The sequence below is a fragment of the Balaenoptera ricei genome, chromosome 1 (assembly GCF_028023285.1).
Source record: "Balaenoptera ricei isolate mBalRic1 chromosome 1, mBalRic1.hap2, whole genome shotgun sequence".
NCBI classification, from domain to species: domain Eukaryota; kingdom Metazoa; phylum Chordata; class Mammalia; order Artiodactyla; family Balaenopteridae; genus Balaenoptera; species Balaenoptera ricei.
This window is the reverse complement of record NC_082639.1, coordinates 22328133-22352980: the sequence shown is the minus strand read 5'-3', so window position 1 is coordinate 22352980 and position 24848 is coordinate 22328133. Positions and strand designations below refer to the sequence as shown.

The following is a 24848-nucleotide window of genomic DNA, read 5'->3' as shown; positions in this document are numbered from 1 at the left end:
TAGAAAGGACTGAAACCAGAGAGGGCAGGCTGTTGTCTAGCTCAGCAACAGTTCCTCATCCATAACCTGGGACAGTGAAGTGCAGAGAAGAGAGCACCCAGTGGCTTTTAGTCATTCATTCCTTTCTGCACATCCTGGTTGTGCAAGTCAAGCACATTACTTAACTTTTTTGAGTCTACTTCCTCATCAAGAAAATGGGGATATGAACACACCTGGTATGTTTGATGCAAGGATTAAATAAGATAATATACATAAAATGCCATACTCAGTAAGGCATGAACTATGCCTCTTAGTTCTCATCCGTTTCTCTTAACATAGTCTTCTTGCAATTAACACTGAGTGTTGTTCTTTTAACTATGTCATTAGAGTTCTTCCTAGCTGAACAACTCTGCTACATTTGCTTTTCGGTGGAGCTCTATAGCTCACAGTATTTGGGTCTTACCGTGTAAAATGTTTGCTCTCCTCATGAACTTCCATCTCTGAGCTTTTAAATTCATTTAATTCTTTTCTTATGGCGGCCTGCAGAGTAGAAACAAAAACGCTTCAGCATCTTCTGTCTGCTAGAGTACAGCAGTGTATCTGCCATCTAGTCTCTACTGTGCTTAATTAACTCTGTGAGTGACTGTGACCCCTGGCAGGCAACCCAGAGGGAGGGAGGAAGCCAGGTCAACACACCGAGTGAAGCTCTGAGCCTGATGCATATCGCCTTTCCTGACACCCTTATCTCATAATAAACCTGAACTCTCCAGTTAAATCGAAACACTTGAAGACCTCCAAAGAGATATTGTACTTTTTATAGTTTCCACAGCATGTAAAAATGCTTTTCCTGTTATAAAAGTGAAATATGGGTAATTACTAAAATATACCATCCAAACTCCCTCCAACCAAACATAACCACTGTTTAAAAATGTGTTGTATTTCCAGATTTTTGCACTCTGTGATGTAGCAGGGATTTTCTTCTGTTTCAGTTTTGGTGGTGGTGGTGAAGTCATTAGCATAAAGTTTTGGTTGGTGCATCTTGGTATTTTGTACCTTAGATATTTAACATTATACAAGAAGTAGAAATTTTGTTTATGGTTCCCCCTTCTAGTTAATGTCTTGTACCCTTCAAATAAAGAAAGAGAGACAAACGACAGACACCTTGTCAGCAGGGGTCAGTTTGGTCCAAGGTTTGTCAGCTCGCCGGTCATAATCATGAGCATCTGTTACCTCCACGTATTCATTAAACCTCAGAATCTTCCTGGCAAGTAGTTCAGCCACAGTTGGCCTTTGACTGAGCTGAAAGAAATGGAGGCTCTCAGTTCACTATGCCAGGAGTTAGGCATCAATCGTGCATTCAAACTGCCTCTAATCCAGAGCTTCAACCTTTCAATGCACATCGGAATCGGCTGGGGACCTTTAAACGTGACTGATCCCTGGGTCCATCTTCAGAGATTCCGGGTATCAGGAGACTGTTTGTTTCTTTAAGCTCCACAGTGCATAGCCAAGACAGAGAACCATTGCTATAAACCAGTATAACCAGTGCTTCTCAAACTTCAACATGCATACAAACCATTTGGGGATGTGGTTAAAGTGTAGATTCTGACTAAGCAGATCTGGGGTGGGGCCTGAGATTCTGCATCTCTTACAAACTCCCAGGTGATGCCAATGCTTCTGCTCCGTGGACCACATTTTGGGTAGCAAAAGGGTCAGGGCTACAAATTCATATCTAATACATTAGAAAGTGAATACATTTAATATGAAAGCAATATCTATTAATGGGTAATATTAAGGGTGAATTTCCTTTCACCATGAATAATGCCCAAGATATCAGATTCTGTAACAAATCATGATTTAAGGTTGAACAATCAGGTAACTTGCTCAATCTGAAGGCATTAAGTCCAGTGATGGCCTCTAGCCACCCCCAATCTATCAAGGATAATTCCTCTGGTCCTGGGGAAGGGGAGAAGTGGGAAAAATCAGGAGGAAAATGCCTAGATTCCTTGCTCTCTTGGGGATTCTTATACCTTTTAAGAAATGTCTAGAGAACTCAGACCAACTCCAAGAATCTACAGGAGGTAATTACCAACTATTATGGAGGGAGGGAAAGGAAAAAGGGCTTAATCCCAGAGTTTAAGGGCTAACACAAGTCTGGTATAGAAAAGATTCTACCCTAACTGATTTGGGACCAATGAGAAAATCCTATTTGGTTTTTCATACTTTTCAGGTGTTACTAAGGGTAAAGTTCAGTTCTTTCTCTGATTAGAAAACCACCAGTTTGCCTTGCAAAATTGCATTCTACACACTCCTCCTGTTACCGTTTCCACACATCAACAGCTTTTATAGTCTACACCAAAATCCCAGGTCTACCAAATAAAAGGTCAAAACTTGTGCAAACATTTATTGAGCACCTTCTTGTGCCAGGCTTTCTTTAAACAGTAAAAATGGGGAAAAAAAAGTTCTTATAATGATGTGTTGTTTTCTGTATTTTCATCATGTGTTCTATTTTCATAGCAATCTATGGCAATTCAAGTCAAATTTATTTCTTTCCAGTCAAATAGGTCATTCAAATACAAGACACACAGTAAGTGGACAGACTGAGACAGTGTACCTTTCTAGTGAGCCGACGTTTAATCTCTCGTTTTTCTGCCTGACGATCAGCTTCATTTTTAGCTACAGTTTACAGTCACAAACAAAGAATATTACTTCAAAATGGCAATCTGCATATCAAACGTTTCAGTAATTACACACAGATATTTCTTTTTTTTTTTTTTTGGCCGCACCCCATGACATGTGGGATCTTAGTTCCCCGACCAGGGATTGAACCCGGGCCCCCTGCAGTGGAAGCGCGGAGTCTTAACCACTGGACGGCCAGGGAAGTCCCATACACAGGTGTTTCTTACAGGCTCCAAGTCAGAATAAAATACTTACTTTGGGACTGGCTAATCAAGACAATTTTCTTGTCAACTGGTGTAGTCAAATACTTAAGAGCATGGGTCAGCCAACTATGGTATCAAATCTGGCCAGCTGCCTGTACTTTTCCTGCCCATGAGCTAAGAATGGCCTTTACATTTTTAAATGGTTACATTTTGAATGGTCTGATAAGTACCTACATAATAGCTTCCTTTTGCTTTTTGGCCTGCAAAGTTGAAAATATTTACTATGTGCCCTGTAAGAAAAACTTCGCAGATCTTTGCTCAAGAGTAACCACTAACAATGGAGAATGGAGCTCACACTAGGTTTCACATGATACGTCTATAAAGGCTCCCACACTTGTAACCCTATGAAGCCTAATCCTCTTCAGTGTGGAGGTATTTAAGGACAAATTTCACCCTATAATCGGGAAAAATAAATCTGTACTGGATTAGAATGCTATTTCAGTTAGTCATTTACATAAACAGAAAGCAAATTAAATACATGGTCCTATTTTCTGACTTCGGAGGTATGAAAGCCTTAAGAGATGAAAAAGGCAGAACAACTGCTGCATTTGGGACTTGCTCTGGGGTCCCAGCTCTCAGATTCCACTAGGAATAGGAAGGTCCACTCCAAATACACAACCACTACCTTACCTCTCTTAAGACAGAGAAAAGTTGGGCAGCACACGCTGTCAAAACCTCTCAAATGCCCAAGGTAGGTGCAGGATACTATGAGAAAATTAAAATACAATTTTCTGGAGTATCCCAGTACACTAAACAATATCATAATGATATCTTGTAAAGGAAGCTTGGGGGGAACTATGTTCCTTCAGGGGTAAAAAGTATGAATACTCCTTCCTTGGCTAGAATACTCTCTCCTTGGCCCTTGTTGAAAAATGCTTCTCTTTTCTGTCATGTATATTGAAGTCAGAAACACACAAAGAAAATCTATAAGACTTCATTTCCAGAGCTGGACTCACGTTGTAGTATGTTTCGTTGCTCTAGTTCTTCTGGTGTTGGTCTTTGACTCAGTCGTCTAAAAAGGAGATAAATAAGAATATTGTCTATGTTAAATCTCCCGGTCCTGTTTATAAAGATCTGATTATGAAACACTTTTGAAACACCTTATGAAAAGTGTTTATGAAACACTTTTCACACTGAAAGAGTTAATACAGATATTACAACATAAAAAGGAACTGTACAGGCAAACAGGAGGCCAGGATTCTAGTTCTAGCTTTGATGCCAGCAAGCCCTATCACCACAAAAAAGCTCAGTTAGACCTTGAGTTACTCATGTGTAAAATGAAGATTTGGACTGTTCTGGTGGCAAGCAAACAGATTTGCTCCTTCAGCATATGGGTTAACACAGATCCTCAAAGATATTAATAAAAATTCTCATTTAGGAAACCAGAATGAGGACTGAGACTGTATATATATATATATATATATATATATATATATATATATGTGTGTGTGTGTATACACATATATATGCATAATGCTTCCCATATGACTCTGATGTTCCTCTTTTTATTTTTATTTTATTTATTTTGTTTTATTTTTTTTTGGCTGTGCGGCATGTGGGATCTTACTTCACCAACCAGGGACTGAACCTGCGCCCCCTGCATTGGAAATGTGGAGTCTTAACCACTGGACCGCCAGGGAAGTCTTCTTCTGATTTTGATTTTGATTTTGATTTATTTATTTAATAATTTATTTATTTATCTTTGGCTGCGTTGGGTCTTCGTTGCTGCACGTGGGCTTTTTCTAGTTGCGGCGAGTGGGGGCTACTCTTTGTTGTGGTGCACAGGCTTCTCATTGCGGTGGCTTCTCTTGTTGCAGAGCGTGGGCTCTAGGGTGTGCGGGCTTCAGTAGTTGTGGCACATGGGCTCAGCAGTTGTGGCACATGGGCTTAGTCGCTCCGTGGCATGTGGGATCTTCCCAGACCAGGGCTTGAACCCGTGTCTCCTGCGTTGGGAGGTGGATTCTTAACCACTGTGCCACCAGGGAAGCCTCTCTTTTGATTTTTAAACCAGTGTTTTAGGAACCACTGGAATTTAAGGTTGTCTCTTTTGGAGTTATATTCTGTAAAACCTATGATTTTAATTTCAGTCCTCTCTGAAATATTTGATGAAGTTTCTCATCTCATTCCCAGTTCTGAGATGTTATTCACTAATGACAACTTGTCATTTCTAGAATCAGAAAGTTCTTCATTTCTTACTTTTAACGTATAGCTCTGACAGTATTTGAACTATGTGCTAGTAACTCTTCAGTTGCATAGAAAACTCCCAGCCCCATTTTATATACAATTTACAACTTTATGTATTTCAAAGCTTTTCTTTTTTCAATGTTCATTAAAAAAAACACCAGCACAGCTTTACGAAGGTATAAGTGACATACAATAAATTGCATGATTTGATATTTTGACATATGTATGTCCCTATAAAATCATCACTGGGACTTCCCTGGTGGCGCAGAGGTTAGGAATCTGCCTGTCAATGTAGGGGACACGGGTTTGAGCCCTGGCCTGGGAAGATCCCACATACCGCAGAGCAACTAAGCCCGTGTACCACAACTACTGAGCCTGCACTCTAGAGCCCGTGAGCCACAACTACGGAGCCCGTGTGCCACAACTACTGAAGCCCGCGTGCCTAGAGCTCGTGCTCTGCAACAAAGAGAAGCCACGGCAATGAGAAGCCTGCACACCACAATGAAGAGTAGCCCCTGCTCGCCACAACTAAAGAAAGCCCGCGTGCAGCAATGATGACCCAACACAGCCAAAAATAAAATAAATAAATATATTAAAAAATAAAAAGAGTTCATTAAATGATTTAGTTCCTCAGGGTAAAAATCTTAAAAAAAAAAAAAATCATCGCCACAATCATGGTAAGGAACATGTCTATCACCCTTGGACTGATTTCCTAGGGCTGCTGTAACAAATTACTACAAAGTGGATGGCTTATAACAGGCATTTATTCTCTCACAGTTCTGGAGTCCAGAGGTCCACAATCAAGGTGTTAGAAAGGTTGGTTCCTTCTGAAGGTTCAGAGGGCGAATTTGTTCCATGCCCCTCTCCTAGATTCTGGTGGTTGCCAGCAGTCCTTGGCGTTCTTTGGCTTGTAGATGCATAATTCCAGTATCTGCCTTATTCACACAGCGTTCTCTGTGTGTGTGCCTGTGTCTCTCTGTCCCAATTTCCCTCCTCTTATGAGGACACCAGTCATTGGATTAGAGCCTACCTAATCCAGTGTGATTTCATCTTAAGTTGATTATATCTACACAGACCCTCTGTCCAAATAAGGTCACATTCAAAGGTACCAGAGATTAGGATTTATTTTGGAACATACAACTCTACCCACTACAACCTCCCTGACAAAATTTCATTTCCTTTGTAATCTCTACCTCCCTGCCTCCACGAAAACACTCATCTGCTTTATTTACTCTCAACCTCCCTGCCCCCAGGCAACCAATGATCTGTTTTATGTAACTATAAATTAATTTTCATTTTCTAAAATTTTATATAAAATCATACAGTATGTACTCTTTTTTTGGTCTAGCTTCTTTCACTCAGGATAATTACTGAGATCCACCCAAGTAGTGGCATTATAAATAGCTCATTCCTGTTTACTGCTCTGTAGTATTCCATCACAGGACTATGCTCGTGTTCATCCATTTATGTTTTGATGGACATTTAGGTTGTTTCTATTTCGCGTGGACTATCAGAAATAATGGAATGGCTGGATCATATGTTGTTTGATTTTTTTAAAGAAACTTACAAATTGTTTTCCAAAGTAGTCTATTTTACACTCCCAGTCTATTTTACCACCACTGTGTGAGAATCCAGCTGGGCCTCATCCTCAGCAACTCTTAATATTATCAGTCTTTTATTATTTAATTTTATTTTATTTTAAAAAATAAATTTATTTATTTATTTTTGGCTGTGTTGGGTCTTCGTTGCTGTGCGCAGGCTTTCTCTAGTTGCGGCGAGCGGGGGCTACTCTTCATTGTGGTATGCGGGTTTCTTATTGCAGTGGCTTCTCTTGCTGCGGAGCACCGGCTCTAGGGCGTGGGCTTCGGTAGCTGTGGCATGCGGCTCTAGAGCGCAGGCTCAGTAGTTGTGGCACACGGGCTTAGTTAGTGTGCCGCATGTGGGATCTTCCACATGCCGGGCCCCCTGCATTGGGAGGGCAGAGTCTTACCCACTGGATCAAAAGGGAAGTCCTTGCTTCTCCCACCTTTTAAAAAGTGGGTTGTTTCTTACTGAGTTTGGAGAGTTCTTCATATATTCTAGATATAAGACCTTTATCAGATACATGGTTTGCAAATATTTTTCTCCCAGTCTGTGGCTTATTTTTACATTTTTTTTTTTAAATTTATTTATTTATTATTTATTTTTGGCTGTGTTGGGTCTTCGTTTCTGTGCGAGGGCTTTCTCCAGTTGTGGTGAGTGGGGGCCACTCTTCATCACGGTGCGCGGGCCTCTCACTGTCGCGGCCTCTCCCCTTGCGGAGCACAGGCTCCAGATGTGCAGGCTCAGTAGTTGTGGCACACGGGCTTAGTTGCTCCGTGGCATGTGGGATCTTCCCAGACCAGGGCTCGAACCCGTGTCCCCCGCACTGGCAGGCGGACTCTTAACCACTGCGCCACCAGGGAAGCCCTACATTTTTTTTTTAAACTGTCTTTCACAGAACAAAAAATTTTAATTTTGATGAAGTGTAATTTACCAATGTTTTTCTCTTAAGAATCATGCTCTGAGATCATATCTAAGAAATCTTTCTTTAACCCGTATTCTAGAAATTTTAGTTTTAGCTCTCATATTTAAGTCTATGATCCATTTTGAGTTAATTTTTTATATGATACACTGCATGAATTGAAGTTATTTTTGTGCCAGGACCATTTGTTGAAAAGACCATCCCTTCTCAATGAAATTCTTTGTACCTTTGTCATGAATGAGTTGCACATATATGGGTGGGTCTATTTCTGGGCTCTCTCTTCTGTTCCATTGATTTCTTTGTCTATCCTACCTTTACGTCAATACCATACTGTTTAGGTTACTTTAGCTTTATAATATGTCTTAAAATAAGACAGTGTTAGTCCTCCAATCCTGTTCTTTTTGACAGTTGCTTTATATTTCCGTAACAATTTTAGAATCAGTTTGTCAGTTAAAGCCTGCTTGGGGGTACTTTGATTGGAACTGCATTAAATCTACTGATGTCTTGATAATACTGAGACTTCTGATCCATGAATATGTTATTTGTCTCCATATATTTAGGTCTTCTTTACTTTCTTCAGCATTATTTTATACTTTTCAGTGCATAGGTCTTACACAATCTTTTGTCAGGTTTATCCACAGGTATTTAAAGATTTCTGATGGTATTGTAAATTGCTATTGTAAATGTTAATCTCTTGTATTTCTACATTTTAATTTTAGACTATTCATTGCTAGTGTCCAACAAGCTCTTCTAAGACGATTATGAGCTGGGAAAAAACACTCAAAGATGAGCAACTAGCATTGCAATAAAGCAAAAAGGAATCTATTATTAAAGATCCCCATTCTTGGATGAAATATACAGTGTGGGAATATAGTCAATAATAATGTAATATCTTTGTATGGTGACAGATGGTAACTAGACTTATTGTGGTGATCATTTTGCAATGTATAGAAATATCAAACCACTATGTTGTGTACCAGGAACTAATATAGTATTGTAGGTCTATCATACTCCAAAAACCAAACAAACAAACTCATAGAAAAAGAGATCAGATTTGTGGTTATCAGAGGCAGGGGGTGGACAGGGGGAACTGGATGAAGGTGGTCAAAAGGTACAAACTTCCAGTTATAAAATAAATACATACTAGGGATGTAATGTACAACATGATTAATATAATTAACATGTATGTTGTATATCAAAGTTGTTAAAAGAGTAAAGCCTAAGAGTTCTCATCACAAGGAAAATTTTTTTTTTTCTGTTTCTTTTATTTTGTATCTATAGGAGACGATGGATGTTCATTAAGCTTACTGTGGTCATCAGTTCATGGTGTATGCAAGTCAAATCATTATGCTCTATACCTTAAACTCATACAGTGCTGTATGTCAAATATATCTCAATAAAACTAAAAGAAAAAAAAATCCCCATTCTTAACTAATTCCTAATCTTGATGGACTCTTGCTGACACTCAGAGGGCCACAGTTCTGCATTAAAATTGCCATCAGCAAAGCCAGGTGTCTGAGGTAGGAGAGGAGAATATATTTTAATTAACAGGCATCCTTATTTAATTGTTTTTAAGGAATATGCCAGGAGTTCCACTTTCCGAGAGGAACATCTGAGGTGGGCAAACACTTGTCTGTATACCTGGACTCTACGTGTAGTACATATGCAGGAAGCTGGCCTGCATTCAGTCTCTCTATGCTTTTGGTTCCAGCTGACTTGAAAAATATAGTAACACATTGAAAGGAGGCAGTTACATGGAACAGGTGAAATAGATAAAATGGAAATTATGTGTGTGATTTTTAACTGGGCTGGCACCTCATGGTTGAGCAAGCCAGAAGAGGCTTGCTGTCCTGGGAGCCACCTAAATCCTTAGAAACTTAAAAAAAAAACCATACTTATGTTTATCTTATGGTGTAAAGCTGTGAGATCTATCTCATGGTTTAAAGCTCTGAGAGCCATCTAGTTCCTTAATTTCCAAACTCTTAGAAGATACCCATCTGTGTACAATATGTATTTTTAAAAATTATGCTATTTCTAAAATTAAAAAAAAAAGATACCTGCATGCTCCACCACAAAGTACATCTCTAAGACATATACTGGCATAATCAAATCAAATCAATCTATTCTAAGAAAAGGCCTACCGGATCAGCGTGTTCGCAATCTGGTGCCGTATTTCATTCCACTCCTCTTTGCTTTTTCGAGGCCAAGAATTCATGTTCATTTCGGGTTCACTGGGTCTGTGGTTCAACTTCATTGCCAGTGTGTCTTTCCTCTTCACTTTGTTGGCCAGAGCACCTTTGTACAAGGGAAAGAAAAACATGTAGAAGCTTAAAGCTCAACCTCACCTGGAGCTAGGTAAGAGTCTGAACAAACAATATCATAATCCCAGCTTTCTAGCTGGCCTCTGATGATCCACCTAACAGTGAGGTGGGGGTAAAACTGAGGACATCTAAAAATCTTTTTAGCAGATGGCCTCAGACGGGCTAAAAATATCTTTTCACTTCTACCAGTTCTCTGTCTACATTTTTCTTCTTAGTAAGCGTTGCTAGAGGAGAGATGATCTAAGCAGGGGACAGCCTCTGAATTACAACACAGAGGCATTTGCACTAACACACCTCATAAGGCTCCTACTCTTAAAGCTGCTTTCCACTTTTAGGAATCAGGATTCTATTATTCGCAGATGTGTGTACATGAACATGTTTTTTTTCTTTGCCCCATGAACACAGGAAGCTCACTAGGCTGAAGGAGAGCATCACTTTTGTCTTTTCCACAAAGCCCAAATACCAACTTTCCTTTACTCCACATTCTTTAATACCATCAAGGTAAATAATTTTTTTAAAAAATTAATTTATTTATTTATTTTTGGCTGTGCTGGGTCTTCGTTTCTGTGCGAGGGCTTTCTCTAGTTGCGGCGAGTGGGGGCCACTCTTTATCGCAGTGCGTGGGCCTCTCACTATCGCGGCCTCTCTTGTTGCGGAGCTCAGGCTCCAGACGCACAGGCTCAGTAGTTGTGGCTCACGGGCCCAGTTGCTCCGTGGCATGTGGGATCTTCCCAGATCAGGGCTTGAACCCGTGTCCCCTGCATTGGCAGGCAGATTCTCAACCACTGCGCCACCAGGGAAGCCCAAGGTAAATAATTTTTAAATCAAAACCAAACACATACAAAACTGATTGACTCAACCTACTGGGCTCCCTCTCACTGGCTTGTTATAACAACGGGAACAGCAGGGACAAGAGTCTTTCACAGAGCCTTCCAAGAGCAGTCAGCCAGACGACTCGATGGGAGAGGGTGCCTGCTTCCATGCATCTTACACTTGCTAAGACCAGCACACAGCTTTATCTGTAAGAGAACTTTCTCCTTCCCTTTCCCTCCTTTTCTTACTATGATGGCTTTCATCTTCATCCTCTTCATCTCGGTATTGAATAGGACCTTCTGAATCAGAGTCACTCTCTTTCCCTTCTTCTTCCTCCTGCAGACACTGCGGTAGTTTAGGAACGACTGAGGTAGATGCTACATCTGCATCGAATGCAAATATGTGGATCTGCTCCTCCTCTTCTTCATCGTCTGGACTAACAAATTAACATAATTACATTTTACATTTTCCTTTCAGAGACATAAAGAATAACTGATTTGCAAGGCAAACTACTGAATAACCATGAAAAAGTCCATGAATGAAATAATGTATAGTTATTTCCCTTAATTTTTACATTCTTGCTAAGAAACTTTTTAGCAGCTATTAATCTAAAGGGCTCTGGGTTCAAATCCCAGATCTACAACTTATCTACTAGCTTGTAAGTTATTTAATTTTTCTGTAAATGTGAATGATACCTACCTTGTTGGCTTGTTGTGAGAATTAAATAGACAAATTCTAGAATGCACTAGTGTATTGCACATAGGGCCCTGATGATCAATATATAAGATGCAAGTTTGCTTTGGTCTGATTGAATGAGAAGATTACACAGCATTTAACACAGTACTTGGCTCATGGAAGATACTCAATAAAAATATTTAACCCATTTCCTAAACCAAGGAAGCAAAGAGAAGTAAGGATGAAAACTAACTTCTTTGCTTTACACTCTGGAGGCATAAAACTATGACTTAGTCTATTTCAAATTCCTAAACTGTCTCTTTCCAGGATGCAAAATAAATAATACCAGGAAGTACAAAAGATTATGGCAAAAAAACCAAAAAGTAGGATACTGCAACAGCTCTATAACAATTCTTTTAGTTATTAAGACAAATTTCCAACTTGTCAAGAAGTGTTAATCTTCAGTCACAATTCGTCTGAATTTTAAAAAGACAGACAAAATAGGTATAAGTACCAATGTTACTGTGAACAGATTGAGTGTTTGGGGACAGATGAGGGAGAGAAAAGATGAGCAGTTTCAGTCTGTGGGGCTGGAATACTGAGCTATCTTTCAGAGCTCCCTTCTTTTTCTCTAGGCTTCTCTCTGTCCCTCCCTACTACCAGGTTCTGTGCCAGGCACTGGAGCTTTCAGATTTGTCTAATTTCATTCTCGCAAGCCTATGAGGTAGGTATTGTTTCTGTTTACAGGTTAGACAACTAAAGAGCAGGAAGATTAAGTAACATACACTACTGCACGCTAGTAAATAAGAGGCAGAGCTGGGATTTGAACCCACAGCTATCTTACTCCAAGGTCAACGTTCTTAAGCACCATGTTACACTGCTTCCCGTATATCATATAAAAATACATAGTGATTTTAATTTTCAAGTACAGAAGTTTATAATTTTTGTATCATCATGGAAATTTCTGCCATGGAAACAATGTTATAGAAATCAGGAGAGTAAAAGTTCAAATTCAAGAACATGTCCTATTTGTTGAGTATTCTTCTTAATTTAAATTTATTCACATTTTCTCTCTATAAGTAAGTTTTTCCAAGAAGGGCTAGCTAGAGTAAAGAGGGAACAAGAAGCAAGCTTTAAAGGCACTCACACTTTCAGCATTTCAATAGTGATGGGAAGTGACCTGGTCCGACCCAGGGTACTGCTGTCCTCAGAAAAGTTGTCACTGTTCTCGAAGAGCAATGAATGAGCTCTATGAGAGCCTTCCAAGGGAGGAGTGACGGGGAGTGGGCTGGTCAGGGCCTGCTGGATTCGGATATGCAGTGGGACTGGGGGAAGCCTAGAGGGTACATGGGGCTCCCCAAAGCTGTGGTCCAACATCCTCTTGGGTACTTCCCTTTTCTGACTTTCCTGCTGGGGAACCTCCTGGGGTAGGTCTAAGGAAGGTGGAAACTCAATTTCTGGCACAACTTGAAAAGTCTTAGTAGGGAATGGAGGGGACTGAGGGGGTTCTGGAGGTATATGAGTAGGCAGTGGGGGGGATGGGGCGGTAGGGGGGATCATCGGCAGGGGTTCGGAGCCCACAGAGCATGTGCTCTTCTCTTTCTGATCACTTGGTGCTTTTGTGGTGGTGGCAGTGGCAGCAGCAGACTCTGAGGTGGGTACCAAGGTTGATGGAATGCCTCTCTTAGGCGGTAAAGGTGGGGACAGCTTTGATAACAACGTACCACTGTTTATTGCTTGGGATAGTTCAGCTGGAAAAGAGAAAGCAACACCTCAATTTAAGATGTCTTTACAGTGCTTTGAGGGGCCAGCCCAGGGCCTAGAATTAGAGTTGAGCTCAGTCTTAATCTTTCGGGCAAATTATACCATTTCATGGCTTTGCCATTCCCTAGCTATCTCATCCGGAAACAAAATTAATATTTAAATATCTAGAAGGCCTAATAAATGTACAGAGGTGTAGGAAGACCACTACCTTAATACTCTGATGAGAAACTTCTCACTTCTTTACTATGATAATAGACATGACAACTTTTTATGACTTGATCTTGGTGTAGATAAAGTTAATATGAAAAAAACCAAAAAAAATGTGGCTATTAAGTTCTTTTGTCTAACAGTACTCCATTAAAAAATTTAAACATGTAGATTGAAACAAACAAAAAAACACTATCAGGCATTGTTACCATATACTGATAAATAATGATATCTAGCTATCTCAGCACTTTATTATTAAACTATCATTGATATCTTGGATTTTTATAGCAAACGCAGAGGCCTTTGAAGAAAGCAAGGTGCTTTTCTGTCCTTGACTTCATATTCTTCTTATACAAGAGATCATCTTTACCATTTTACAGAAGCAAAAACTGAGGCCACAGAAGTTACGTGACTTGCCCAAGATCATACTACAAACTGGTAAGGACTCAGCTAGTTCCCGGGACTCATTATGAGGCTCCATCGTCTGGATCCCACTGACTTTGTTTTTTATTAATGTCCACACCTCTTCTTGTCCTTTATGTCCAATCTGCCATCTCCACTCTTCACTACGCTATGGGCTCCTTGACAACAGGGCACCCGTTGTCTCTATCAGCATATTCACAGGGTGGGGCACAGTGCCTGGCACATAGTGGGTCCTCAATACATGTTTACTAGATGAGAGGACCCTACCCTGTATCATGACAGTATATATCCCTATGTGATCCCCCAAAGCCCACAACGTCTCAGGTGTTGATTCCACAAAGTCCCTTTGGAGAGTTCCAAATGGCTTTTAAGAAGTGGATCAACGCATCACAAAAGGTCAACCTTGCAAAATAATTAAATAGTAGTTCTCTCGGTTACCAACCTCCAACCCTCTACCCAAACCCCTCACTTGTTTTCAAAGGTTTTATATGTCTTACCTAGAGAGCAACACTTCAAGTTTCCCTAAATTAAAAATTTAACTGCACTAAATCCCATTCCATTGGCAGCATTCAAAGTAAAAGTCTAGCTAATCTGATAATGCTTTAATATCACTCTTTATAAGTAAAATTTTAGAAGGTCCTTCTAGAAAAATACTGCATACACATATAAAAAAGGATTCGAAAAATGTGAATTTCAGGATCAATAAAAGATATTTTTTGGTAGACTGGATTTTTGCTGTCTGTCTAAAAGTAGTGGTTAGCTATTCCGTCTACAACAAAACCCACCCCTGACAAGACCAAATTTGAGTATTTTAACATTTGAATTGATAAAGTAAATTACCTTTGGTAATTTAAGGAAAACATATACCTGAAAAGTAAAGGAAATGACCTCTGGTACACATACCCTCTGGTACAAATACCCAATGGCATTTGGCTGTAGTTCCGTGGGAAAGATGCCAAAATGTTCATTGGAGGGGTTACAAATTCCCTTCATCTGTTCAGTTATTTATGGTGGTCCTTCCTTAGTCCCAACACTACTAATTCGTCCTAATACTATTATGCCCGTTAGTAGACATAGCAATGTCTAAACATTGGTTTCTAAATGTTTGGGTTTCGTGGACCAGTACTATTAAAAAGATTCTCAACCAATCTCAGGTGTCAATTTTTATTATTTTCAACTAAGGCTTCTTTTTTTTCTGGCCAAGCTGCGTGGCTTGTGGGATCTTAGTTCCCAGCCAGGGATTGAACCCAGGTTCCCAGCAGTGGAAACATGGCACCCTAACCACTGGACTGCCAGTGAATTCCCTCAACTAAGGCTTGATATTCAGTAAACCACTTATGAACATAACCCCTGCATGGAAGAAATGGTCTTTTAACACCAAAGAATTAGGAAGGTCCATAATTTCAGAATAAAGGATAGTCCTTTTTTTTTTTGGGCTGTGTTGTACAGCTTGTGGGATCTCAGTTCCTCGACCAGGGATTAAACCCAGGCCACGGCAGTGAAAGCTCGGAATCCTAACTATTAGGCCAGCAGGGAACTCCCTAAAGGATAGTTCTTTAAATCAAGTCTACTTAACCTTAATAAAAAACTCTGTGAACTATCCTATTTTTCTTTTTCTGCCGAGGACCACTTGTGGACTGATGTTGGTCCCTCAGTCACAGGGCCTATTGCTTTGGGCTGTTCATCTGAGGCCAAGACTGGCCTCTGCAGTTTAGCCCAGGATACAGTACACATATTATCATTTTTTAATGTTGTCTTACCCTGAAAAGGGTGGAGTACTACTGGTTTAGAGCAGTGGTTCCCGATGTGTGGTCCCCATACACGGAGAATCAGCATCATCTGGGAACTCATCAGAAATGCAAATTCTCAGGCACTACCCCAGACTTCCTGAATTAGAAACTCTAAGGGCAGAGCCCAGCACTCTGTGTTTTAACAAGCCCTCCAGGTGACCATGATGAGAACCCCTGTCTAGACAACAGTTTGAGAACACAAGTATACAGGACAGAGGTCTGTACTCCAGAGTTGAAAAGGCTGTGCTTGGTTTCTATCTTTCACTAACTGCAACCTGAGTCAATCACAACTTCTTCACATTCTTATTGCCCTAACTATATAATAGATAAAATAGATAAAACTTCACAAGGAGGTTTTGAAAATAAGTATATGAAAGCTCCTCACTCCTCAGAGATAAGTCAACACAGCACTATCCATCCAAGGTAGTGATAATAATAATAATAACCTTCATCCTGTTTTTATCAAGCTCCTCCAACCTGCTATAGTCACAATGAATTCTAAGCCTGTTTTTCAAGGTTCTAGTCACTCCATACAATTTGGTTAATTAGCCATCTGATGAGCACACTTTTTGTTTCTCCAATCATTAACAAAAACTTTAAGCAGTACTAAGCCTAGTATCATTTTTCTTGAAAAACTACCTTTTTTCCTCTCTTCCCTTTCTTAAAAATTCCTCTAAATTTATATAAGGAAAACTGACCTAAATATAATATAATATATTCAGGTAAATATAAAAAATTTACTAAACCAATAAAAAGTTACTGGTTATCTTCCCTGCTTTCATTCTTCCACCATTTATTTTATTAACAGTAGCATTCTTAACTCTCCTGAGACAAAACATGATTTTATCAGGATAATTTAAATATCTTTACAGTTCCCCATGAATGTACTACGCCAGACACTGAATCACAAGTTACACTGGCACCTATACAATCACCTTTTTATCTACTGGATTTATGCTGAAGGAAGGCATTGGCAGTTTAAAGTAGGTTAAAAAAAAAACCCTTTTCTCCAAGCAGGTCAAACCCATTGTGGTCTTCACATGTACAGTCCCCCAACTACAAACAGTAGTTCAGAAACATTGTTTTAGGAAAGTAAATATTAATCCCCCAAAACTTGAACCTAATTTTAGTGATATTTGACACCACTCTGTTTCCATTTATAGCCATCTGCCTCATTTTCAAGGCTTTTTTCTATATTGAGGGCATTCAGAGGGACAAGCTATGGAGAACTCTCTCACAGACCAAATCAATATTGTACCAGCTATCCAATAAAACAACAGTCTAAAACCAAGCCAAACCCCAAACAATGGAAATCTAAAGACTTACTTACCAATGACGGGGTTGCTATTTCTGTGAGCTGGTTTAGGGGGAGGGATAGGGGGCTGCTTGGCAGGGACTGTATGAGTGAGGCTTGGGGTAGCAGTAGTGTTAGTGCTGGCAGGAGAAGCAGGCAGAGTCCTGGGTGCTTGGGAAGGGGGGACAGAGGAATTAACACTTTTTGCTGGGTTCGTGGCAGCCGTGGTGGCAGCAGGTGCTGTGGTGATGGCAGTGGTGGACGTGGAGGAGAGTGGTCTTGCCGTGCTGCCAGAGGAAGTGGCATCCTTTGCGTGCCCTTCATTTGCTTCGTGAGAAGAGGACAAGTGTCTTTTAGGGGGAAGTAAAGGCTGTTTGGGTACATTCTCAGGAATGGACTCTGCTTCAGAATTAGGCTGGCTTCCAGTTGAGCCTGTGTAATAACAGATGTGATTTAAAAGGAAAGAGTTACAAGACAGACTGAAAAAAGCTAACACAACCATAGCTTATGGTCAACTCCATCCATTATTTAATGTATAGATTGGTTTACGGACAAAGTTTTCCAACCTCAACATACTTAAGGTATATGACACTTTCTCAATCATAAGAGAGGCTTGTTATGGTAGTGATTCTTCATACAAGAGCCAGGCAACTGGACACAGAGTCCCTTGGGTGGAGGAGGAGGAATGTGCAGCTTGAAAAAGTCCTACAGTTATCTGATATTTAACATCCTCTTCCGTCCTTGAGAATCACACATTTAGGTATTTTGTGAATACAAGAATGAGGGGAGAAATTCTACTTAAAGTGGCAACTAGGTGAGGAACTGCTAGAGGAGAACAGAAGTCCCTCTGGATTTTATTTCTCCCCTGGCTCTTGTAAACCTCTGAAGTAAATTAGAATGACTGATCCATGGCTCTTAAACTAAAAAATTCAGAGTTAATTACCTAGTCGCTTCTTTGGGTCCTCTTCTGGAATAGGCTTCTTAAGATTTGCTATTCTTCTTGGTTCTTCCTCTACTTGGACTGGACTAGAAGATCTGGCGCTCCCTATGGGGGTGGTATGGCCATTCTTTAACGTGGCATGGCTCAGCTTCCCTGGGTCCTCACCACCTGCAAGGTCCAAAAGAAAGAGCAAACTGATGGACTGGGTGTGGTCAGGTAGGGAGAAGAGTTGGCAATTTCTAACCTTTCTTATCCCCTTTATCCAACCCTCTTCCTGTTTTAGCTTATTATTTAGATCTAAATTATTTAGATTTTATAGTAGTAATGAAAATAAGTAATTCTTTTTCCAATAAACATTTGATTGTCTATTATGTGCCGGGTGCCTTGCTACATGAATAAGACAGATTTATTTCACACAAATAATTACAATGCTAAATGTTAAGAGCTATTATGAGTGAAGTGCTATGGTACAAACGAAGAAGCAATTTTCTTGGGGGTGGGAATGGGGTTAGAAAAGCTTCACAGAAAGTGGTAGCTAAACTGAGTCTTAAAGGAGGAGTAGGAGCCTGCCACTCGATGACAAGATGAGGAAAGACCATGTAGGAAGAAGGAATAGCATGTATGAAGGTGTGAAATTATTCGACATGTTTAGGAACTGACAATTAGTTTGTCCTGGCAGGAGAACAGGACACATAAGAAAAAGTTAATAGGAATGGAAAGGCAAGCAAGAGCCAGGCTATGAAGGGTACCAAGCACCATGTAAAAGAGCCTGGACTGAATCCTGTAGGAAACAGGAAGCCAAAGAATTAAAGTAGGAGAGAGATATGATCTGCTCTGTCTTTTAGAAAGTTAATTCTGAGAGCTGTGAGAAGGATGGATTAGGCAGTGATTGAAATAGGAAAACTAATAATGAGCAGAATGTAGCTGAGACATAGCAGAGGGTGTCTGAGGGCATTAGGAGTGGACAGCAAGGGGGAGAACTGATAGACACATCAAAGGTAAAACACGGTACACATGATGAATCCCTATAAGCTAAACTGCAGGAATGACCACTAGGCTGCAGGCTTTGGGATGACCACTCATTGCTATTAAACTTTTAGGCAAGATCCTTTTATGGAGGAATTTGACAAGTGTTCCCAGTTACTGCTGAGGTTTCCTTTGGAGGAGAGAACTGAAACACTGAGGTTAGAGACTGAAAACTGTCTCACCTCCTAGTGTCATGGGAACTGGAACTATTTGCTCTCTAGTTACTCTCTTTGTTTTCCATAGGGAGACACTCTTCATTTTAGTGTCTCTTGAGTTAGTTCCTTGAGTTCTCATAGACCAGACTCCCTCACCCCAACCCACCACTTCCTACTAAGAGATTAGACAGTATCATTCTTCATACAGTCTCAGAAAGAGGTGGAGCTTGGGCTAAAAGTAGTAGAAGTCTAAGGCAAATGAGCACTGAATGAAAAATGTACTTCTAAAGTGAAAGTATTCTGACAACTATTTTTTAAATTTTAAAACAGACGAAGGGGCAAGATGACAACTATGCAAATGTTGTAAGTTACTGCTTATGTTAATATAGCGCACCTTTAACAAAAACAGGACTTTCTAGAACATAAAGCAATGAATCATTTCAAAGCCCCTTTCTTTTTTAAAAAAAATTTATTTTATATTTTTATTTTTGGCAGCATTGGGTCTTTGTTGCTGCGCACGGGCTTTCTCTAGTTGTGGCGAGCGGGGGCTACTCTTTTGTTGAGGTGCTCAGGTTTCTCATTGCAGGGGCTTCTCCTGCTGCGAAGCACGGGCTCTAGGCACACAGGCTTCTGTAGTTGTGGCACGCGGGCTCAGTAGTTGTGGCTTGCGGGCTCTAGAGCGCAGGCTCAGTAGTTGTGGTGCACGGGCTTAGTTGCTCAGTGGCATGTGGAATCTTCCTGGACCAGGGCTCGAACCCATGTCCCCTGCACTGACAGGCGGATTCTTAACCACCGCGCCACCAGGGAAGCCCAAAGCCCCTACTTTCAAAAAACATACAGTGAAAGGTAAAGACACATTACTAATTAGTTTCTACTCAGCACATACCAGCAAAAGTGATCAGTCATCTTGCAAGTTACTTAATCAGGATTGTCTACTTTGAAGTAAAACTTCTTATATATACATATATTTTTAAAAAAATAAATTCATTTATTTATTTTTAGCTGCGTTGGGTCTTTGTTGCCGTGCACAGGCTTTCTCTAGTTGCAGCGAGCTGGGGCTACTCTTCATTGTGGTGCGCGGGCTTCTCATTGCAGTGGCTTCTCTTGTTGCTGAGCACGAGCTCTAGGTGCATGGGCTTCAGTAGTTGTGACATGTGGGCTTCAGTAGTTGTGGCACGTGGACTCAATAGTTGTGGCTTGCGGGCTTTGGAGCGCAGGCTCAGTAGTCGTGGTACACGGGCTCAGTTGCTCCACGGCATGTGGGATCTTCCTGGACCAGGGCTCGAACCCGTGTCCCCTGCATTGGCAGGTGGATTCTTAACCACTGTGCCACCAGGGAAGTCCCAAACTTCTTATGTTTAATGCAAAGGGTTTGTGCTAAATGCTAACAGAATAAAATAGAATTAGAATCTGGCCTCAACATCTATGGGTGCCTCTCAACTCCCAACTCAGAAAATCCATTACATATTTTATAATATAGTCAAGTCAGAACCATAATCAAGCCAAAAGCCATCTCTGAGTATGAAAAGAACTGCAAGGTTCAAATACTGCTTTTAGCCTAAACTGGAGATATGTAAGCCAGGCTGTGAGGCCCATCTCTTAGTTTCTTCTTTTTTTAAAAAAAAATTTATTTATTTATTTTTGTCTGTGTTGGGTCTTCGTTGCTGCATGCGGGCTTTCTCTAGTTGCAGCTAGCGGGGGCTACTCTTAGTTGCGGCACGCGGGCTTCTCATTGCGGTGGCTTCTCTTGTTGTGGAGCATGGGCTCTAGGCACGCGGGCTTCAGTAGTTGTGGCACGCAGGCTCAGTACTCTTGTCTTGTGGGCTCTAGAGTGCAGGCTCAGTAGCTGTGGCTCAAGGGCTTAGCTGCTCCGCAGCAAGTGGGATCTTTCCGGGCCAGGGATCGAACCCATGTCCCCTGCATTGGCAGGCGGATTCTCAACCACTGTGCCGCCAGGGGAGTCCTCTTAGTTTCTTCTTACAGAGTACAGTTTAGGTCAGTTCTCTGGTTGGCAGAGGGACATCTTGTCCAATGGCTACAATTCACTTAGCAATTGGACCTCTGAGCTTGCTTCTAAGCTGAAAACAACCTGGATCAAGAGCCAATAGGAAGCATATGGCAAAAAAGACTGAATGAAGGTGAAAAACAAGAAAGAAGTAATGTATGGGGTTTGGTGAGTGAGCAAGAAAGGTGAGAGGTAGGAGAGGGCATGGGGTGAGGAATGGCTATTATCAAAAAACAATGGCCAAAGGCGTTGCAACAGAGGCATTATAACTGCAGTTACCCACCTAAATACCTAGAAGTTTTTGTGTCCTACTGTAAAAAACAAATAGACTCATGAAAATTTAGAAAATTTAGAAAAATAGAAAGAAAAAAATCCCCTACATTCCCATTCCAACATCCAGAAATAACCAATGCTAATAATATTTTAGTATTTTTCCTTCAAGCTTGTTTTTTCTACTTAAGCTTTTATATAGTTGAGACAATAAATACATAATTTAATTAAACTTTGCAAATAAGCAATACATTCAAATGGTTCAAAACCTAAACAGTATAGTATTTCATCGGTTTGGTTCCTTTCTTCCACCAACCAAAGGATATATTTTTAAAACTTGGCTTTCATATTTTGTCTCACGCTAAGTAACTCTAATGTAAAGAGAAATGAAATGCAACCAGTGTACTACAGCCTTACTCTTCTGATAAGCTGCTTCATAAAAGTCACACATTAGAGAAAGTCCTGACATTATTAAACCAGCAGTGAGTGCTGAAATACCAAAACATAATCTTTATGACAGACAAACGAGAAAGATTAGGGCAGCAATATGGGCCTGGAGACAAATTTGGTATTTAAAAAAAAAAAAAAAAAGGAAATGACAGTACTGCAGCTAGCACAAAGCTGAGGATGTACAAAGAGACAGAGAATGGGTGCCCTAAGGATCCTTCACCAACCACTCAACTGCAATTCCAGAGTTAAAGACCGCAGCCAGATAAGGTAGGTACTTGGAAGGAAGGGTGAAGGAAGCTTTTTTTATTCCTCAGCAAGCAAATGGACTTTAATACAGAAAATTAGGCGGTAATTATTGGAAGGGGTTTACCCCCTAAGCTGAGATTCCTTAAACAAAAAAATCAATTATTCTCATTTATGTTTTAATATTTTTTTCTTCATTAGATATTTTCATTCCCACAAAAAATATATGCACATTTATATGCAATAAAGGGGTGGGGGAGTGGGGAGGTACAAACTACTGGGTGTAAGATAGGCTCAAGGATGTATTGTACAACACGGGGAATATAGCCAATATTTTGTAATAACTGTAAATGGAAAGTAATCTTTAAAAATTATACAAAAAATGCCTTCTTAAAATAAATCAAATATAGATGGTATGCCACAGAATTCCATAGAAATATCTTATCATTATTCAGTATTTTTCATTGTCAAGTTTAATACCAGTAGAGAAAAATGTACAAAATAGAAATGTAAATTTCAAAGACATATTACAAGGAAAACACTTGTGTGATCATCATGGACATTAGGAAATAAAATGTTTTCAGAGCTCTGAAGCCTCTCTCTCTCCCTAGTTACAGCCCTTTCCTTCCCCCACAAAGCAATCAATCACTCTCCTAACTCTTAAGATAATCCTTGCTTTGTGTTATTATAGTTTAACCACATAAGCATGCATCTCCAAACAGGTTTTCCTTTTTCTTTTTTTTTCTGTTTTGAAGGCATTTATTTCAACAGTTTATTCATTAAAACCTCCGGAGCTTTAGTCCAAAAAGTTAGTTTCCATTTTCTTTTGATAATCAGGAGAATCAACCCACTTTTCTAAACAATCACTTTTTTAGATCATTTACTGAGAGAAAGTATCTTTTAAAAGCATGTTTGGAGTGAATCTGTAAGCAAAAATTAGTAAAAAGGCAAGAAGAACTTTTTATTCCTCAGCTCAATCTCAACTCAAGTTTAACTTTTAATTATTTCCTATCTTGTAAGAGTCATTGCTGCCATTAGGCCTTTCTTTGTGAGGTGGCCAGTTTTCTCCTTAACATAGTTCACTAAACTCATTTTTTTTTTTCCCAAACATTGTTTTTTCTTCACACTTATAGAAATGATACAATATATATTCTTTCATGAGTGACTTCAATTGCTCAGTATTACTTATGACATTCATATTAAAGCATGTAGGTGTAGTTTGCATTGCTGTATAATATTTCATTTTATCAATGTGTCACAAATTATGTATATATTTTACTATTGATGGACATTTGGGTTGTTTCCAATTTTGCTCTACTGTTAATAAATATTGCTGCTATGAGTGTATTTATACATATCTCCTGATACACATGTATACATATTTTTGTTGGGTATATACCAAAGACTGCACAAAGGTTTACATATCTCCAGCTTTCATAGATTATGCTAAACTTTTTTTCAAGGTGATTCTTCCACTTTAACACTTCCACCAATAGGTGTATGTGAATTCCACTTATTTCATACCCTCATCAACTCTTGTTCTTGGTCATCTGATTAATTTTAGGTTTTCTAGTTTATACGTAGAGCTATTTTATTTTGGTTTTAATTTGTATCCCTTAATTACTAATGAAGTAAAAAACCCACCTTTTTGTTTATTGGGCATTTGTATGTACTCTTCAGTGAACTGTCTGTTCAATGCTTTTGCAGACTTTTCTACCACATTGCCTTTTTCTTTTCTAACAGAAGTTATAAAAATATATATTCTAGATGCATGAACAGTTTTTTTAAGCCCCCTTCCCTCTCAACAACAGCAATAATAAAGAAAGAAAATTCAAATACTTTGTCAGAACCAAAGACCAAGTGTACAGAGACAGGCATATGCTATTTGCAAACTCACCCTGCTCAGAGTCTTCCAACAGAACCCCTCTTTTAACCAGCTCTTCTCTCGGTTTTCGCATAGATATTTTTCGCTCTAAAACTAACATTAAATTGGAAAACAACACTCAGAAATGTGGCAGATAAAATTCACCTCCTTAGGTAAAAGAATAAAGTGATTCAATTTTCTATTCTTAGGAAAGAAAAGAACACAAAAACTAACTTTGAATTTAAAAACTTAATTTCATTCACAACCTGTGCTATTGGGAAAATATCAATTCCAAAAAGAACTCTCCTTTCATAAGTTTAGCTTTTCCTTTTTTTTAATTTTTGGCCTGCCACCTGGGCCCTTGGCAATGAGAGCGAGGAGTCCTAACCCACTGGACCGCCAGAGAATTCCCTCCTTTTTTAATGGAAATTGCAATAATAAGATATTTATGGATGAACTTCTTCTGGGAGGAAGTGGCCAGAATAGAAAAAAAGAGGCGTCTTATATCTGCTGTAGTTCAGGAGCTCCATTCACCACTCAATTGATAAACATTAACCCCATCAAAATACCAACCTAGGAATGAGGATATAGTATATATGGCTTAGTGAGTGACCACTTGTCTTTTTAATTAAAAGATTCAATTCCCTTTTCAAACAGGGGGTTATAGAAACTTGGGAAGAGAATGAAAAAGTTAGGTACTTCCAATGGGGAACTCTCTAACTCAGAACATATATTTAAATCTTAACATCTCACCTTCTGATGTCTCTTTGAATTTATCGCTTTTTTTTTTCCGCCATTTCCAGGGCTTGAAGATCTTGCCAAAGCCTGAGAACTTGCTCTTCCTTTTGGTAGGAGGTGTTGTGTCTCCTGCTTCCACACTGTCCATGACCATGCCTGGGTCTGCAATGGGCTGACCTGCTTCTTCTGTTGCATGGTGAGAGGGAGAAAGGGAAGAGAACAGCCAATTTATTATTTCAGCACAATCTTGAAAATGTCCCTTCCC

At 39.7% G+C, this 24848-nt stretch overlaps 1 protein-coding gene across 12 annotated transcripts in view; it reads right to left on the bottom strand.

The window, feature by feature from the left end:
- The window catches only part of PHACTR4 (phosphatase and actin regulator 4), a 149657-nt gene that overhangs the window by 4713 nt on the left and 120096 nt on the right, over positions 1-24848 (bottom strand). For all 12 annotated transcript variants that reach the window (XM_059916753.1, XM_059916786.1, XM_059916796.1 and 9 more), the window contains 11 exons: positions 24599-24769; positions 23879-23959; positions 17836-18000; positions 16929-17324; positions 12562-13165; positions 10988-11175; positions 9747-9900; positions 3875-3930; positions 2591-2652; positions 1141-1278; positions 443-519 (listed from right to left, as the gene is read on the bottom strand). In XM_059916753.1, coding sequence (XP_059772736.1) covers positions 443-519; positions 1141-1278; positions 2591-2652; positions 3875-3930; positions 9747-9900; positions 10988-11175; positions 12562-13165; positions 16929-17324; positions 17836-18000; positions 23879-23959; positions 24599-24769 — 2092 coding nt within the window. The remainder of the gene's footprint in view (positions 1-442; positions 520-1140; positions 1279-2590; positions 2653-3874; positions 3931-9746; positions 9901-10987; positions 11176-12561; positions 13166-16928; positions 17325-17835; positions 18001-23878; positions 23960-24598; positions 24770-24848) is intronic.